The 19,440-nt window shown below is 39.7% G+C and overlaps 1 protein-coding gene across 1 annotated transcript in view; it reads right to left on the minus strand.

The window, feature by feature from the left end:
• MACC1 (MET transcriptional regulator MACC1) overlaps positions 1 to 19,440 on the minus strand; it is an 89,586-nt gene that overhangs the window by 8,846 nt on the left and 61,300 nt on the right. Inside the window, exons 3-4 of the mRNA XM_006154478.2 lie at positions 16,697 to 18,738; positions 8,867 to 9,055 (exon numbers count right to left, since the gene is read on the minus strand). Coding sequence (XP_006154540.1) covers positions 8,867 to 9,055; positions 16,697 to 18,738 — 2,231 coding nt within the window. The remainder of the gene's footprint in view (positions 1 to 8,866; positions 9,056 to 16,696; positions 18,739 to 19,440) is intronic.

Raw genomic sequence — 19,440 nt, forward strand, 5'->3', positions numbered from 1 at the left:
GGGAAGCTATAAAACGTCTCTGTTTCTTTATTCTTCCCTTCTGTTAAATGTGGAGCAGGAAGAGAGCCGTAAGTCATAAAAGCATCACTAAGTGAACAAAATAGCAGTTGTTAAAGCTCTCAGCACATACTAGGAGTCAATTAATGTTTATTGTGGTTACGATTGAAGTTAAGTAACAAAATCACAGTCAAATATCTAGGAAAAGACCCCCAAAAATGCAAAATGAACAAATAATAATTAATAAATATCCAGAATAATAATACAATTCACCTACCTATAAATTTATGGTCATTTCAGTAAAGTATTTCCATAAATTTATTTCATGACTAAGCAGTTTTAATAAATGCATTCTTAGTTGGCTTGTTTGTTTGCTTGTTTGTTTTTGTTTTCGAGAGAGTTTTTTTGCTATAGGGCACATGCACTCACCTGAAGGAGAAAGACAGAGAGAGAAAACAAGAAATCATCCCCCGGGCGGGGCGGGAGGGGGGCTGGGGGTGCAGGATGACCACTCTGCAGTGCCTTCTTCACTCTTTTCTTGGGATTTTAGGCACACATGCACATGTGTCTGGCATGAGTTTCAAGCTGCCAGGACCAGGACTCAAACCACAGTTGAACCACACCTTAACCACTGTGTCACCTGCTGGCCCCATATTCTTAGATCTTACACTTAGTTGGACTTTGGTTTATTCAGATCCCTTCTTATTCCTGTTTTCTTATGATAAACATTGATAAAACCTAGAATCAAAATAAAACAGTAACATCTATAAAATCACTTTAAAATGTATTTATAGTATTTAACCTAATGTGATTACTATTTCTATTTGATTTTCAGTATGATAAGGAGATATATAAGAGAGAATTAAATCAAAGATCATAGGTAATATATTACCCTAGAATATCTTTGTGATGTCTTTGGGTGTTATTCTACAGTATTCAAAAAATGGAATATGTTTAAGAAATTGAATATTGCAGCAACAAGTATAGAATTGTACAAAAGTAGACGATGGTAATGTAAATAATATCACTTTGGCAAATCTCTAGTCAATCAATGAAGATTTGAGAAATTGTTAGACACACTTTACCACTGGTAGGTGAATTTCCATATAATACTTTTCCCTTCTTTAAGAAATGTATTTCTTGGGACCAGCAGTTAGCGTAATGGCTATGTCACTGGACTCCCATGTAGTTAACCACGGCTTGAGTCCTTGACCCAGTGGCTTAAACTCATGCCGGGCACGTGTGCGTGCGTGCCCAAGATCCCGAGAGGAGAATGGAGGAAAAGGGATTGCAGCATGGCCTTCCCCCCTTGGGAGTGGGTGGGCGGGTGATTTCTTGCTTTCTGTCTCTCTGTCTCTCTGGTGAGCGCATGCACCCTATAGCAAAATCTCTTAAAAAAAAAAAAAAAAGAGAGAGAGAGAGAAATGTATTTCTCACTACAAAAGAACAGTGAACAAAAGACAAAGTACAAGGTTAGAACTGAACCAGGCCCAGATACAGAACCTGACTTCAACATCCCTATAAACATAATCTGAGTTGCCCTACAAGCCAGAAAACCATTACAGTCCAAGGACATTCCTTTTACATTTTGCAAGACATATTTTCCAAGGAAAAGTAAATGTTGTTAAGCCTCAAAGAAAAAGCTGATTAGTTAAGACTCTTTTTCTTCTTCGTTTTAAAAAAAAATGTATCGCCCTTCTGCCAGTTTCTCAGTCCAATGAGCAAAGTAAAATAACTCTTCTAATTTTACAAAAAAAAAAAAAGTCACAGAAACATCAAGTTACTTGGTCAAGGTCTTAGAACTAATAGATACTAGAACTGGAACCAGAATCCAGGCCAGGAGTCGTCACCTCTGTGCTCTAGCCATCACTCAAGACCTTCTTCCATCAGCCCCGATGCATATACATCCAACCACATTTGCCAATAATTATTAAGGTAAACTCTCCCCTCTAGTCAACATCTCTCAGTGGGTATCTAGAAGTTACTGGTGTCCAGAAGCACTGAGCTTTATTCTAGTCTTTCCTCTTATGCAAATATTATCCATTCTTCAGGACTATGATGTATCTTCTAACTGCCTTTGTCACGTAAGTATTTTTTAAGTAGTTAATTCCAATGGAGCTTGTTTGTCATCAGTCTAGTGCACTGGTGAGGGTTGAATATGAATCCTAGTTCTGTCACTATATAGCCAAGTCACTCTGAGGAAAGTCCATAAACAATTCACCCTTCACTTGGATATTTATGAAAAGCAGATAGTTATAATGTCTTTCTTAGAAAGTTTGTTAAAATAAATGAGACATTATAAAACACTCATAATGATTAGCTGAAATTCATTAAAGAGCCAATAAGTTACAATTAATATCATTCTTAGCTGATCACATATTTCTTTAAGAATCAAAAAAATTTAAAGACTTTTTTAGAATTATTTAATTATTATTATTATATAACTTGACCAGAGAGCGACAGAGAAAGGGGGGGGGGAGAGGGGAAAAGAAAGCAAGCCAGCAGATGGCAAAGCAGTTATATCTTTGGACTCCCACACAGCTGACCACAGTTTGAATCTTGGGCCCAGTGGCTTAAAACTCACACCACGCACGTGGTGTGTGCATGCGCCCAAGATCCCAGGAGGAACATGGAGGAGAAAGGATTATGGTGTGGCCATCCCCCTGGGGGGGGTGATTTCCCACTTTTCCTCTCACTGTCACTGTCTCTCCCTGTCACACACACACACACATAGCAAGCATGTGAGCCCTAAGTCTAAAACCTCTAAGGAAAAAAAAGAAAACTGCCAGTAAAGCACTCTAACCACCATGCTATTTGATGGGCCCTTTTTAAGATATTTTTAATAGAGGCCAACTGATGGCATGGCGGTTAAGGGTGCTGGACTCGCACATGGTGGACTGTGGTTCAAGTCCTGGACCTGGCAGCTTGCTTTCTTGCTTCTCTCTCTCTCTCTTTATCTCTCTCCCCCCTTCTCTGGTCGAATTAAAAGAAAAGACAAGAAAAGAAGAAAAGAGAAAAGAAAGGAAAAGAAAAGAGAAAAAAAAGAGAGACAATTAAATAAAAGAATTCTTTTAAAAAAAGATTTTTTTAACAATTCAATTATTAATAATTTATCTAAATCCCTGTATCAAAAAAACCCTGGCTTTAAAGAGAAAAAAATTGTATTTTTTATTCTATTGTGTTTTTTGTATTTCCTAAACAAATGCTGAGAATTGATGAAGAAAAAGTATGGATGAATGAAATACTAATGACAAGGATATAGAGGTAAAATACTAAACAAGGTGGGAGGGATTCTATGCACATTCTTTCATTCGTTTATAAAAGACAAATAAAATTGGGCTGGCAGGTGGCATAGTGGTTAAGGTGCTGGACTCCCACATGGTCGACTGGTTCACATCCTGGACCTAGTGGCTTACTTTCTCACTTTCTCCCTCTCTCTCTTTCTCTTTCATCTCTCTCTGGTCAAATTAAATAATAATAAAAATAATAAAGTAAGTAATTCTGTTTAAAAATAAAATAAAATTGCTGTTCAAGGATGACCTACTTTCCCATCTTTAATCAAGATTTAGAATAAAATTATCTGAATACCCTAGCTGCCAGTTAGAAAATGAGGGGGGACATGGGACCAGCAGTTAGCGTAATGGCTATGTTGCTGGACTCCCATGTAGTCGACCACAGTTCGCATCCCGGACGAACACGAACGTGGCTTAAAACTCATGCTGGGCACGTGTGCATGCGTGCCCAAGATCCTGAGAGAAGAATGGAGGAGAAGGGATTGTGGTGTGACCATCTCCCCCAGGGGGGGAGGTGATTTCGTGCTTTCTGTCTCTCTGTCTCTCTCTCTCTCTGTCTGACGAGTGCACGCGCTTGAAAGCAGAAAAACCTCTCCAAAAAAAAAAAGAAGAAGAAGAAAGAAAATGAGGAGGAACAAAGATTATGGCTAGAAGATACAAAATTAGACCTCCCTCAATTAAAACTATAAGACATGTTCAAAAAATACTTAAGAAAATCTGACAGATGTACTATTCATATTCTTTGTCTTTAATTAGCTTTGAAATTTGATAAAGTTGTGAGTCAATATTCATAGTATCATAATATGGCTTGAAAAGAGGACAAAGGGGACTTACCTTGTAGCCAAGTGGTTATGAGGAACTGGATCCCACATGCTAAACTGCTATTCAAATCCCAGTGCTGTGAGGCTTGCAAAACATGCCAGCTGTGTATACGTGTATGACCAAACTCCTGACAGGCTTGGAGAGATGGATGATCCGGGCTTGTGGTATGAACATACCCCATGGTGGGGGGGGGCTTTCTCCCTCCGTCTGTCTTTCTCTCTCTCTCTGAACGAAAGGCATTGTATGTCCCCTCTTAATATATACCAAACATCTGTACTCTACAGCAGAAATTGAAAGATTAGGAGGTATAAAAGCATGAAGAGCAAGCGTGGTACAAAAGACAATGTGGAGGGACCAGCAGTTGGCGTAATGTCTATGTCGCTGGACTCCCACGTGGTCGACCGCAGTTCGCGTCCTGGACCCGGTGGCTTAAAACTCACGCCGGGCGCGTGTGCGTGCATGCCCAAGATCCTGAGAGGAGAATGGAGGAGAAGGGATTGTGGCATGGCCATCCCCCCCGGGGAGTGATTTCTCGCTTTCTGTCTCTATGTCTCTCTCTGTCTGTCTGGCAAGCGCAGCGCCCTATAGCAAAAACCTCTCAAAAATAAAAAAATATAAAAAAAAGACAATGTGGAAGGAAGTTGGGCAATGGAAGTCACACAGGAGGGAATCACGGGGGCGGGGAAGGCAAAACATTTAGTGGACACAAAAATGAAAAATTATTTGTTAATGCTAATGTGTTTAGTAATATCTCTGACTAGACTAATATACATTATTCATGTTGGGAAAATTCATTATGTATGCTGTAAAGAAGTATAATGACAGGAACCAGCAGTTAGCGTAATGGCTATGTCGCTGGACTGCCACGCAGTCAACCACGGTTCACATCCTGGACCTGGTGGCTTAAAACTCACGCCAGGCACGTGTGCGTGTGTGCCCAAGATCCTGAGAGGAGAATGAAGGAGAAGGGATTGCGGCGTGACCATCCCCCCTGGGGGGTGATCTTTCGCTTTCTGTCTCTATGTCTCTCTCTGTCTGGCGAGCACATGCGCCCTATAGTGAAAACCTCTCAAGAAAAAAAAGAAAAAAAAAGAAGTATAATGACTAAATGTAATAAAAAGATGTATATATGTATATAATATTTTAAAAAAAGAAAATAAATAAGCAAAAGTTAATAAAGGGGACCTAAGATAAGCTTTCCCTAAAAAAGTAAGAAAACTTGCCCAGATTAAGGGCCCAAGATAAAGCCCCTCCACCTCCCCCCAGATAAGCTTTTACAACAGGGAAAACAGATGTTCCAGACCCCCTCTGGCGCCACCTCCACAATCACCTGTGGCTAAGAGATGCTCTGCATTCCTGAGAAAAGACTGGCCCCTCATCTGGACAGAGCTCATACAGTTTACCTTTATCTTCCCCTGTGATCAGAGACCATTGAAAGGAGACCTTCTGTACTAAAAGGCACAACCCCCTGAACCTGCTGAGGTCTCACCCAGGATATTCCTGCCTGTCTCTCCCAGGTGAACTCTGAGAAAAGCTGTACTTTTGCTCATGCTCGCATTTCTGTTTCGGGCAAATTCTTTTAGCACAGGCCCTACTGCATCATTGTATAACTGTCCACGCACATGCACTCCCAAGTCAAATGTCTGTGCTTTAACTGGGTTCCATGACTCTGTACACTTAAACAAGTTACTGCTCCTCTTTGTATCTTAGACAATATTAGTGTCTGTCCTGCAAGTGTTCGTTGAAAGGATCAAATAAGTGAATGCTTTCAATGTTCTCAGCACAGTGCCTGGCATAGAGTTAGTGCCAGATAATTACCTGTTAGGTACAGTTTGAATGTGGGTCATCCGGAAAGTCATGACACAGTTTTGCATAGAAAAACAAAGAAAAACACTTCATGACTTTTCTGACAACCTAGAGAACACAGGAAAAAGAGAGAAGGTGAAAAGGAGAAAATGTAAGTGGAAGGCCCAGTTATAGGCATTGTCACACACAGAGAAAGTTCTGGAACTTGTATTCTCTGTGGACGTGAAATAAAAGAAACAAAGCAGAACTCCTAGGCTAGTCATCTCCCCGGCCCAAGGCCAGTTTCCCACCCTCACCACCTGCTGCATGCTGCATCCCCTACCAGTAACTAATGTCAGGGTATTTTGAAATCAGATGCTTGATTTGCAAATGGATTATGCTGAAGCATTATCTCATTTCACAGACAAAAACTGTACAGCTGGGACCAGCAGTTGATGTAATGGCTATGTCGCTGGACTCCCATGTAGTCGACCACGGACCTGGTGGCTTAAAACTCACGCCGGGTGCGTGTGTGTGTGTGCCCAAGATCCCAAGAGGAGAATGGAGGAGAAGGGATTGTGACATGGCCATCCCCCCTGGGGGGTGATTTCTTGCTTTCTGTCTCTCTGTCTCTGTCTGTCTGGCAAGCACACACGCCCTATGGCAAAAACCTCTCCAAAAAAAAACTGTACAGCTATTGGGGGGGGGAGACAGTAGTTAAAAATTAACATAAATCTACACTTTCCTTTAAGTGGCCTAACAGGCAAAGATTTCAGTAAATTAATTAGAATGCCTTTAGCCAATATACCATGAAATTTTCTGAGTATTTAATAACATGGATCAGAGTGATTACATACAAATAAATCACAATAAATTGAAGTATAGTTCCAAGGAAGATGCCTAGGGACTTTCTGCTTCTGAGTATGTATCAGCCAATGGCATAGACTTAGTCATTGGTGACTCGGATTGTGCAAAAGTAACTCATGGAAAAGCAGGCTGTTTGTTGGCTTCATCAAGATTTGAGGGAAGATAAACTATAAACAACCACAATTACAGAGAAACCACATGCTTGAGGGGACTGAAGGGATAAATAACTCTGATAAATAACTCTCAACAAAACTCTTTCAGAGCCACAGCCTGACTGAGGAAAAACAAAAACAAAAAAACCTGCTTTCAATTAGACAACTTTTAATCACTTAACTGAAACGCCAAAATCATAACAATATATCCCTCATGATATTGTTCTCTTTTTCTTCTAAGTGTTTCTCATCTGCTAGCTCATTTAGGAAACACCGGAGGCCATTTTGTGCACTTCGTTCGATACTATGTTATGCTCATTTATAGGCTTTAATGTCCTTCCACCTTTATGGAAAGGAATACCCCATTGTAGAGGGGGGCAGTATGAGGGGGACCGTGGCTGTTCCTGGCTCAAGAGTTCTGTGTTACAGGGGTCCTTGGTGGAGAGATGCCTCGCTGCAGAAACCCAGAAGCTGCCGACTGACACTTCCAATGCAACTGCTGAGACTCAAAGAATGTGATTTGACTCTCTAGTCTTCATGGAAAGCTTGCTCTGTCCTGGACACCTAGCTGGAATAGTTACTTAAAAGTAAGAAAATTTATCAAAAATGAACAACCAACTCTATGCCCCCCAAAAGGAGATAGACAGTATCCCATACACTCCTGCCAAGTTATCATATAAGAGACAGTATTTTCCTAAACTTAAATCTTCCAAATGCTTACACTCTTACAAGAGAAGGATATGGAACATTTTATATATGTTCATCACTGGAGTAGTTTCATTTCATTCAATAAAAGCAGACTCATTTTATGATCATGTAAAGAAAATATTTAATTGGAACCTAATAGCGTACATCTATTTTAATATTGATAAAAATAGAGACCAGCAGTTGGCATAATGGTTATGTTGCTGGACACCCATGTAGTTGACCGTGGTTCAAATCCCGGACCCTGTGGTTTAAACTCACACCAAATGCATGTGCATGCGTGTCCAAGATCCCAAGAGGAGAATGGAGGAGAAGGAATTGAGGCGTGGCCATCCTCCCTGGGGGATGATATCTCACTTTCTGTCTCTCTGTCTCTCACTGTTTTTCTGGCAAGCACATCTACCCTATAGCAAAAACCTCTCCAAATAATAATAATAATAGGGACCAATACATGGTGTAATGGTTGGTTGTGTTGCTGAACTCCCACGGAGTTGACTGCAGTTTGAGTCCCAGACCTGGCGGCTTGAAACTCATACCAGGTGCGCATGCACGCATACATGCCCAAGATCTCAAGAAGAGAATGGAGAAGGGACTGCAGCATGGCCATCCCCTCTCTTGCTTTCTGCTTTTCTGTCCCTTTGGTATGCTATGGCCATCCCCTCTCTGGAAAAAAAAAAAAAAAAAAAAAAAAAAACTTGATAAAAATAACATTTTCATGGAAAGTATTTCCTTTGTACCAAGTGCTATTGCTCTTGATTCTATGTCTATAGTTCATAGTGTGTGCAAAATTGTGAAGGCGATAATGAAACATTATCAGCGACATCTTCCACAAATGACCAAGCCTATGCCTGAGATGGATAAATCCTTATTATATATCTTTGTCCCTTGTCCTGACTTCATTATATTTATTTCCTTTGAAATTTACCTGTTGTATGCCTCGAGTTCTTTTCTTATAGCCCTTACAACGTACTTACTGATCCAAGTCGATCAAATGATGTGATCAAAGGTTATGTTCACATGAAATCCAATGGGAGAAACGTCAGTGGATTTGGAAGGCTCTCCATATCTCTTAAGAGGGATGTGTGTATATTTCAGATGGTACCGATGGATTACAGCGCAGAGACTTCAGTGAGTGTATCTTCCTAGACATCCCCAATTAATCTGTGAATGTGGCACGGACTTGCCTGCACCTGCTTTAGTTGGTACACAACTTTTCACTATTAAGTTTGAGAAAGAAAATCTTACCTCAACAGCAATATCTCCAGCTTTTCCTCGGTGAGGAATTTCATATGCTTCCATTTGTTGCTTTGTGAGTTGAACTAACTTCTCAGCTAGTTCCCTCCAGCCTTTTCCAAGCTTGACAGCTGAAGTCAGAATTGCAGCCTCTTGAATGAGATGTGCTACTAAGCCTTGGCAATCTATCTTCAACAGAGCCTGCAGTGACAATTACAGGTCAGAATTTAAAGACACTGATTTGTGCACTGGACCAGTAGCATAACGATTAAGGAAGCTGCATCCCACATGGCTGACCTTTGTTCAAGTCCCTGCACCTGAGGCTTGAAAAACATGGCAAACATTCCGGTCACATACGCATGCCCAGGATCCTTTTAGGATGAACTGGTAGAGGAGAAAGTTTGTGGTGTGAACACATCCCTTTGGGCACTGCTTTCTCCCTCTCTCTTAACTGTTTTTTCTGTCTCTCTCTTGCAAGCACATGTATACTCTGACAATTAAAAAAAAAAAACAACTGGAACCAGCAGGTTGCATGGTGGTTAAGGTGCTGGACTCTCACGTGGCTGATCACAGTTCAAGTCCTGGACCTGGAGGTTTGCTTTCCTACTTTCTCTTTCTCTCTTTCTGTCTCTCTCTGGTCAAATTGAACAAGTAATAATGATGATGATAAATGAAATAAAATAATTCTTAAAAAATATTTTTTAGGAACCAGCAGTTAGCGTAATGGCTATGTCGCTGGACTCCCACGTAGTCTACCACGGTTCGATCTCAGACCCGGCGGCTTAAACTCACGCCGGGCGCATGAGCGTGCGTACCCAAGATCCTGAGAGAATGGAGAAGAAGGGATTGCACTGCGGTCATCCACCCTCAGGGGTGATTTCTCGCTTTGTATCTCTCTGTCTCTCTCTGTCTTTCTGGTGAGTGCACACGCCCTACCTATAGCAAAAATCTCTCCAAAAAAAAAGAAAGAAAAAAATCTTTTTTTTAAGAAGCAACTAATTGATCTTTTTCTTAAATGTTTTAATTTTTATTACATATTCTAGATATTAGAGAATCCTCTCCACCCCTAACATACACACATAATTTAGGCTTCTAAAACTCAGAAAGTTGATTCACTTTTAAGCAATTGCATCAAGCAAACTACAGTAGCATAACCAAACCAGAATTAGAGGCTAATTAGGACTAATACAGTGAATAACTTACATTGAATAACTATAGGACCCTGGGCAAACCACACTTACTACAATAGTATGTATCTTAAAATTAAAAAAAAAAACTAGTGGATGTCTACACTTCAAAATGTACTTTGAGATTCCAGCAGTCCATAATTTACCGGTCCAAGATTATCCTCAAAAAAAAAAAAAAAAAAAAAAAAAAAAAAGCCTCCTTTGCTGTACCAGAGAACTGACTACAGAATTTCTCTAAAGAGTGAGCACTTGGATGATGGTGAATTTATTCTACTTTTCACCAAAATGTAATATAAAACTTCCCAGAATCATGTCTGTTGCATAAAAATAAGACATTCCTTTAAATAGGAATAAAGCTATTAATAATTATAAATGTTTAATATTAACTACCTCCATGGCCTTTGCTGTACCAGAGAACTGACTACAGAATTTCTCTAAAGAGTGAGCACTTGGATGATGGTGAATTTATTCTACTTTTCACCAAAATGTAATATAAAACTTCCCAGAATCATGTCTGTTGCATAAAAATAAGACATTCCTTTAAATAGGAATAAAGCTATTAATAATTATAAATGTTTAATATTAACTACCTCCATGGCCAAGAAGAGGGTAGGAAAGGGCAGAGGGTCAGGCATAGGGGTAAATATATATATATATAACTAGAAATGGAAAATTATTGATGATAACATGCATGATTAAGCCACAAAGCCTTATATTTTGTATGCTGTGACGATGCTTAGGGGATGAATGTAAATTAATTAATTAACTAAAAAAATAGTTTCAGGAGAAAAACACAAAACTTGTTTTTCTTGAAATTAAAAAATACTTTAAAAATACCTATGAACCAGCAGTTAGCGTAATGGTTATATCGCTGGACTCCCACGTAGTCGACCGCGGTTCACGTCCCGGACCCGGTGGCTTGAAACTCATGCCAGGCGCGTGTGCGTGCATGCCCAGGATCCCAAGAGGAGAATGGAGGAGAAAGGATTGCGGCGTGACCATCCCCCCTGGCTGGTGATTTCTCGCTTTCTGTCTCTCTCTGTCTGTCTGGCTATATATACAGGAAACAAGAAATGGAAAATTATTTGTTGACAATAACACATATGTCGATGTGCTTGATTGAGCCAATATACAGTGTATTCTGGATGGGAAATCTCATTTTGTATGCTGTAATGATGTATAGTGAATGAATGTAAGTAAATAAATTTAAATAAAAAATACATGGCTATAAACAAATTAAATTAAATTTTTAAAAAGCCAACAATATATTTGTTAAATATAAACCACAGAATTTAAAGATAAAACACTTAGACTTTGGGATCAGCAGATGGCATAGTGGTTATGTCGCTGGACTCCCACATAGTCGACTGTGGTTTGAGTCCCAGACGTGGCAGCTTAAAACTCAGGCTGGGCGTGTGTGCATGTGTGTATAAAATTCCAAGGGGAGAATGGAGGAGAAGGGATTGCAACATGGCCATCCCCTCTTGGGGGTGACTTCTCATTTTCTGTCTCTGTTTTCTCTCTGTCTATTGAGCGCACGCACCCTATAGCAAAAACCTCTCTACAAAACAAAACAAAACAAAACAAGCAACATTTAGTCTTCTACAATGCAAAATGGAAAACCATCAGTTTGTGTTTGTCCTTTATGGGGCATCTGAGCTTTTTGTCCCATGTACATCTCAAACTAGTCTACAAGTTTCTGTTTTGCCTTGAATACTATTTTAAAATATGAGATTATCCAGGTGCAGTAGTTCACACCTATAATCTCATATTCTTCAGAGACTGAGGCGGGAGGATTGAGACATCAAAGCCAGCCTGGACAACATAGTGAGACACTGTCTAAAAAATTTCTTTTAAATAAAAATATGGTTTTATATCTATTTATGCCTTTTTAATGTTTAAATAAGCAAATTAAAATATTCTGTAGTTCCTTGTTATTTAATGGCACTTAGAAGCTTTATCTGCCAATATAAAATAATTAAAAATGAATGGTCAAATAGGCAATTATGAAATCTATAGTGTGTTATTCCTATAGAAGTATAAAATTATTATTTTTAAATAATTATATATATATATATATATAGAGAGAGAGAGAGAGAGAGAGAGAGAGAGAGAAGAAGAAGAATGAGAAAACAAGCTGCCAGGTCCAAGACTTGAACCGCAGTCAGCCATATGGAAGTCCGGTGCCCTTTATCCCCACACCAGTTGCTGGCCACAGAAGCATACAATTATTGTAGAAATACTCCCATAGATTTTTAAAAATTTATTTCATTTTGTTTATTATTATTTTAAAATTTGCTATAGGTAACGTGCACTCACCAGAGACAGAGAGAGAAAAAGAGGGAAACTAAGAAGGCAAGCTACCAGATCCTGGACTCAAACTGCAATGGACCATGTGGGAGTCCAGTGCCTTAACACCATGCCACCTGCTGGCACCTCTCACTGTTTTTTTATTTGTTTATTTATGGGTTTTATACTTAGATAATCTATCTATATGTTTATACTAAGGACTTACAGCCTTAGTGAGAAGCAATGCTGAAACTTTAAGGTTGTTAAAGCAAACTGGGGACCAGCAGGTGGCACAGTGGTTGAGGAATTGGACTCCCACATGGTGACTATGGTTGGAGTTTTGGACCTGGCAGCTTGCTTCCTCATTTTCTCTGTCTCTCTCTCTCTCTGGTAGGTGCACATGCCCTATAGCAAAATAATAATAATAAATAAAATTAAGAAATACTTCTTTTTAAAAAGTACAATAAACTGTAGAGTGAGTTTACCACTAAACAGTTCAGTTTCTTTCTTTCTTAACTGTCAGAAGCTACATGTACTCACCAGGAACAGCAGAGACACAGAGAGAGGGACAAAGTACCCCCAAGAGGGTGTGGTCACACCACAATCCCTTCTTCTCCATCCTCCTGGGATTTGGGACACACATGTACATGTGCCCAGTGTGTTTCTCAAGCCCAGGAAGAGCTGGGATTCAAACCACAGTTGACCACGTAAGATTCAGCTGCCCCCAACCACCAGGCTCTGGGGCTGACCCTCTGGTTTCTTATTTTAGGAAAAATATATATGCAATTAGAGTCACTTAACCCTAGTTTAAAATCCAACTATAAGGTCTTACATGAATCACATGATTTAATGAATTTTTAAAAAGTCATATGATCGTAATACCACCCCATCTAATCTGCTACAGTCATGAAAGTTGAAACAGATGTTGAAGTGCTTTAGAGGGTGTCCAATGTCAAGTATATAGGACAGCTAGTCTCAATGTCTAGAGATTGCTAACGAGTTTAGATCCCTCAATCTTTTTCAGCCTCACCAGCTCCCTTCTACCCACCCTAGATTAATATACAAGCCAAGAAAAATGTATACTTATTATGAAAATAGTTTCAAGAGACAGTGCTACACTGCATGCTCCATGGCTTTCCCATCAAATAGCCAGGTCTAAGCACCTTCCACACTGCAATTCTGAAGCCTCCACTGAGCACAGTGGGAGTCTGGAGAACCCCTTGGAAACTACTCCCTTGAATGGCTTTTCGCCGGTATTGTCTAATTAACTATTCAGGGCACTCTGTTATCATACCTCCAAAAAGTGCATCAAGCTTGTACTTGCAGACCATTTGTTTAACAAAACCTCTTTTAGGCCACCAGGTGAACAAAAGAAAGCAATTTGGGGTCTGGCGAGTGTTGCAGTAGTAAAAAGCAATGGTCTCTGAAGCTGACCCACATGGGGAGGTTCCAAGTTCATGTCTGGAGACCTCCCTGAGTACACCAGGCATGCACATGTGCAGATCTGTGATCCCGGCTAAAGGCCTGGCTAAAGCTGAGAGTGGATTATGGCAGCAGAGCCATGTTGGGGGTGCTACTGCTCTGTTCCTTTCTCTCACACACACAAAAGAAATAACTATAAACTTAAAAAAAAAAGTAAAGAAAACAATTTCAGTTCAATAGTTAAGCTGAACATGAGCTTTGAGAGGCAAGAAATTACTGCAAACTAATGTATGTGCAGCTTCTATCAACTATAAGCTTCTAATATTCCGTCTCTAGTGACTCAGAATGGCACAGATTAAATGAGAATGCAGGGCCCAGGTGATAGCTCCATGATAAAACACATGCTTTGCAGGGCAATCCCATATGGCAAGCTTCCCAATTCAATCCAGAGATGTCTTTGACTATGTCAGGCATGTGTGTGTCCATGATCCAGGGTTGGCTGAAGCTCAGGATGGGTCATGGCATTGGGATCTTGTTGGGGTGTGGTCTCTTTCATTCAGGAAACAAGTAAGTAAATAAATAAACTTTGTTTAAATGTAAGAATGCAGCACATTGTCTAAGATTACCACTTAACAACTGTATATTGAAATTAAATTTTAACCACTCTTAGTGTCCCTGTAGAATCATCAAAACAATTGAAGGAGAGCCGGGTCTATGGTGCAGCAGTAATGTGCTGCTCGAGGGAAGCTGGATTCCACATGGCTACCACAGTTTAAGTCCCTGGCCCAATTGACCTGAAAAACACCAGGCACATGCCAGTGGCCAGGACTCAAAGAGCTAGAGGCCTAGAGGAAGAGGATCGCAGCATGACTGTGTCCTGTGGAGGATACTTAACCTCTCTCTCTCACTCTCGGGTTTGTAATACAATACATCATTCATTTTTTTAAATTTAAGGGGAGAAGCTTTTTTATGTATTTATTCATTATATGAATTATGGTTAAGGTCACAGATTAAATTCCTCCTCCAAATTTTCTCTCCTCCTTTTGCACTTGGACTGAAACTTTGCTTCTCTATGTGAACCTACCAGAATAGTCTCACCCATCTCCTAGAGGGCTAGCATCTCATATTTACTATTCTACTTAACATACATGCCAACACACACACACACACACACACACACACACACACACACACAATCACTTTCTTTAAGGAAAATCTAGTGGTTTTAAGCATGGATGTGGAACCAGAAATGTTCCAAATCCCTTCTCTAATAATAACCAATTAAGGGACTTTGGGCAAATAGCCTAAGTGCCTAAGTCTCAATTTCTTTCCTTTGTAAGATAAAAGTAACTAACTTACCCCAGAGAGTTGTTACGATGGCTAAATGAGATAACATGTATAGGGTATTCAGCACAGTGCCAAACACACAGGAAACTCTAGAGAAGTATTAGCTATCATCACTATTATTTATGCATTCTTGCTTTAATCATTTTTAGAAATATGCTCTGGATATTTTTCAGTTTTGTAAAATATTAAGTTTCTACTTTAAAGGCAAAACAGTTTTTTGTAACTTTCCACTGAACCATCCATGGAAGTGAATAATATTCTCAGAAAATTTGATCCTGTGAGATCTATTAAAACATGAGGATTAATGGAGCCAGCAGGTGGCATGGAGGTTAAGAAGCTGGATCCCACATGGCCAGCTTCGTGGTTTGAGTCCCAGCCACAGCGGCTTGAGAATCACACCATGCGTTTGTGCGTGTGTGCATAAAATCCCTCGAAGAGATTGTTAGAGAACAGATTGCGGCATGGCCATCCCCGCCAGGAGGTGATTTCTCACTTTCTCTCTCCTTCTCTGTCTCCCTGTGGTGAGTGCATATGCTCTACAACAAAAACTAAACAAAACAAAACTTAAAAGAAAAAACATGGACGAATATCTATATTAAAGTAAAGGATATCAATAATATGCTTTTTAAAAATAAACTGAAAAATGTTCCTTTAGCAATGGCCAAGGTAGTTTTGCTTCAATTTTCTCTTACTTACTTTCACGCTATGGAGTTACTCTGATACTTAAAGTGCTATCTAAATACTGACGTCTTCTTAATTGTTAGGCCCAGCACAAACAGAACCTTTAGAATTTCTTTAAAAGATAATCCTCAGAGCAGGGAGGCTATTTTCTAGGTCACAACTGATTCCCAAATATAAAAGTACAACCATATGTTCTTTTTTCTTTTTTTTTTTTTGGAGAGATTTTCACTATAGGGTGCATGCGCTCGCCAGACAGACAGAGAGAGACATAGAGACAGAAAGCAAGAAATCACCCCCCAGGGGGGATGGTTACACTGCAATCCCTTCTCCTCCGTTCTTCTCTCGGGATCTTGGGCATGCATGCACGCGTGCCCAGTGTGTTTTAAGCCACCGGGTCCGGGACGCGAACCGCAGTCAACTACGTGGGAGTCCAGCGACATAGCCATTACGCTAACTGCTGGTTCCCCAACCATATGATCTTATAGTAAAAACTCTATAATTGCTTTAAAGTGGCTTCAGTTTAGTAGAGATGGCTGAAATACTTTTTTTAAAAAAATGTTACTGATGTCATATGTTTGGTTATAAATATGATCGGGTTTGGCCAGATCACAACACAGTGGTTAAGGCTGCTGCATGCCACATGACCAATGCACAGATCGAGGCCTGGACCTGGCAGCTTGAAACACATGCCTGGTGCAGGGCATGTGTGTACCTGCCCAAAATCACAAAAGGAGAGGAAAACAGAAGAGGAGATATTGTGGTGTATCCATTTCCCATGGGGAAGGTGCTTTCTCGCTCTCTCTCTCTCTGTCTCTATTGCTCTCGTGAGCCCAAGTACCCTCTCACAGTTTTTTCAATTGTCAGGTTAATCATGTTTTCTATCGTAAATAAATTATTGAGAGCAAGCAATACTTACCACAATAAGTTCATAAAGAAATTTCCTTGTATTTCTATCTGCATGGCAATCTTCTTTTAACTTCTTTACAACATAAGAAACTTTTTCTGATACTTTGTCGGCTTGTATTTGATCAAAATCTTCCAGTGCCAGATGTGAGTAACCAAGGACTTCAGCTAAAACTTTCCAGTCATACACATTTTCTGACACCAAGGTCAACACAACGGAATAGATATAAGTCAGTTTTTTAAAGGGGAGGGCAATTTGTTCTAGAAGATTCCTGGTTGTGAAGATACCGTTGGACATAGACATTACTTGTTCCTTTGAAATCACCTTGACATTTTTGCAGTGCACAAGTCCAATCTTACCTCTGAGGACACCCACATACCATTCTTTCACTTTGGACTGTCCAATGGCTTTTATCTTACCCTCTCCAAAAAGAGCTATTGTGTCCCCCTTGAAATATTCAAGTAAGTAGTCAATCTTGTTTTGTCTTAGCACAGTCTTCAGAGTTACCCCATAGTTGGTAAAGTTTAATTTTCTATCTTGAAATGTGGGATATTTGATATGAATTGCTGGTAATAAGGGCGTAGACTTGATTTCCTTTTCCTTCTGCAAAGTAACAGGCAGCTTTGAAAGTCTTTTTAAGTTTGGGGCTGGATCAGGTGTAGTGATAGAGAACTGTGCAACAGGGCTCCCATTGGGAGGCTCCACCTGAACACGGAAAATAAACAAGTGCATCTCTCTGTGGTCAACTAAAGAAAATAGAAATTGTTGATGAATTACTTCACCTGTTTCCAACTGTTTTTGTTTAATTTCTTTCCTTTCTCCTTCTGCCTTTACTTCAAAGTCAGGATCACATGAAACTACAGAAATATTTAAATCTTGCGGCTTGTCAAGTAAAAATGAATGCTTCCCCCAGAGCTGAAATACAACTGGAGAGGTGTTTTTTCCACCCTTCTTAATATCAGAGATTGTCAGCTTTTCTGGCATGTAACTATGTCCACAAACTGTGAAAATAGCAGTAAAATTGGGATGGATATATTTAGGTCCATAAATTCCAATTGAGGTGGTTTTGTGGATATAATCCCAAATGGTGGCAGCTGGTGACTGAACAGCTTTAGCTTGTGCAACAACCACTAGATACATCACCTGACTCAAGTCAACCAGTTTAACTTGGATGGTGTCTTTATAAATGTAGCAGTTGTTTAACACTTTGAAAGGGCCTTCTTTATCCAGGCTGTGTAAACACACCATTTCTGTCATGACTTGGCTGAAAGGATCCTTTTTCACTTCGGCTCCAATTTTCATCTCTAGTAAAATGGCTTCCATTGTACTAAGGTTCCTTAACGTGATTTCCAATAGTGGGCTTACTGTACATGAAAGGTCATGGTTAAGCATTTGTGGAGGATTGAGAAAAGTCCTTAGAGATATCTCTTGGAATTCTCCCACAGCTACGTGACCTTGGGGTACGTGAACAGTGATATCTGATTCAGGTAATTGTACAGACCCTCCTTCGTGGTTTAATTTACAAACTACGATGACCTCTGCGATTTGTGTTTGGGACCACCCTGGAGTCTGAGTAATAGTATTCAAATCCAGGCAAGAGCGGGCAAGCTGGCGTTGACTTAACCAAGCCATTTTATAAGCTTCTCGATCATTTTGTAGCCATTCCAAGTCTTGTAGTAGGATCTGGTCAGAGTTACGTGTACTCGGATGAACACGTGCTGTGTCATCTAAAATGTCCAGAAGTTCTGAAACACTTTTAGATCTTCCAGATTTCCTGGAGGAAGACTGCCTAAGCAATTGTTGTACATCAAGTTCATCACCAGAGGAATCAAAAGAATTTCCACATTCTATTTCTCTAGAAAAAAGAAAAGGATCTTCTTTCAAGATGGAAATATGATTTTTCTTCTTGTTATTTCTTAGCTGAGTTATGTCATCCAAAAATGGGTTAGAAGCAGACAGTTCACTCCAGAATGGATTTGTCCTTTTGGAAGCATTATTGCCAGGAAGAGTGAAAGTATCTGGCCAATGGTGAAGCAAGTCTGGATTTTGACATTCTTTTTATTTAAACAAAAACAAAGCAAAATAAATATGAGGAGGCATGCTAAAACATAAGCAAAATTAATTTTTCACATAACTTAAAAATTCAGATCTTACTTTTCATTTTCATTTCTTGTTTTCAGTCTACCAGCTACTACAAATGTAATGTTAACTTTGAATAAATGTGCATGTAACAAGGAAAGAGAAACATTTCTACCAGATTATTTTTAACATATAAAAAGCTACTTAAAAAAATCATACTTTATAAATAAAACAAAAAAATGTTGAACACTTAGGATAATAATATATTTAACATTTTTTAAAAGTCACTCTGATTATCATGCATTTATGCCATATTATTTTATTTCATCTTCACAAAAAACCACAGAACAAGAAGAATAATTGTAGGGACCAGCAGTTAGCATAATGACTATGTCGCTGGACTCCCACATAGTCGACTGCAGTTCGAGTCCCAGACCCAGTGGCTTAAACTCACGCCGGGCGCATGTGCGTGCATGCCCAAGACCCTGAGAGGAGAAAGGAAGAGAAGGGATTGCAGCGTGGCCATCCCCCCTGGGGGGTGATTTCTCGCTTTCTGTCTCTCTGTCTCTCTCTGTCTCTCTCTCTCTGTCTGGCAAACGCACGCACCCTATAGCAAAAACCTCTCCAAAAAAAAAAAAAGAAGAAGAAGAATTGAATTATCTAGATTTTCCTAAACA

Source organism: Tupaia chinensis, unplaced genomic scaffold, assembly GCF_000334495.1.
Source record: "Tupaia chinensis unplaced genomic scaffold, TupChi_1.0 Scaffold000410_1, whole genome shotgun sequence".
NCBI lineage: Eukaryota > Metazoa > Chordata > Mammalia > Scandentia > Tupaiidae > Tupaia > Tupaia belangeri.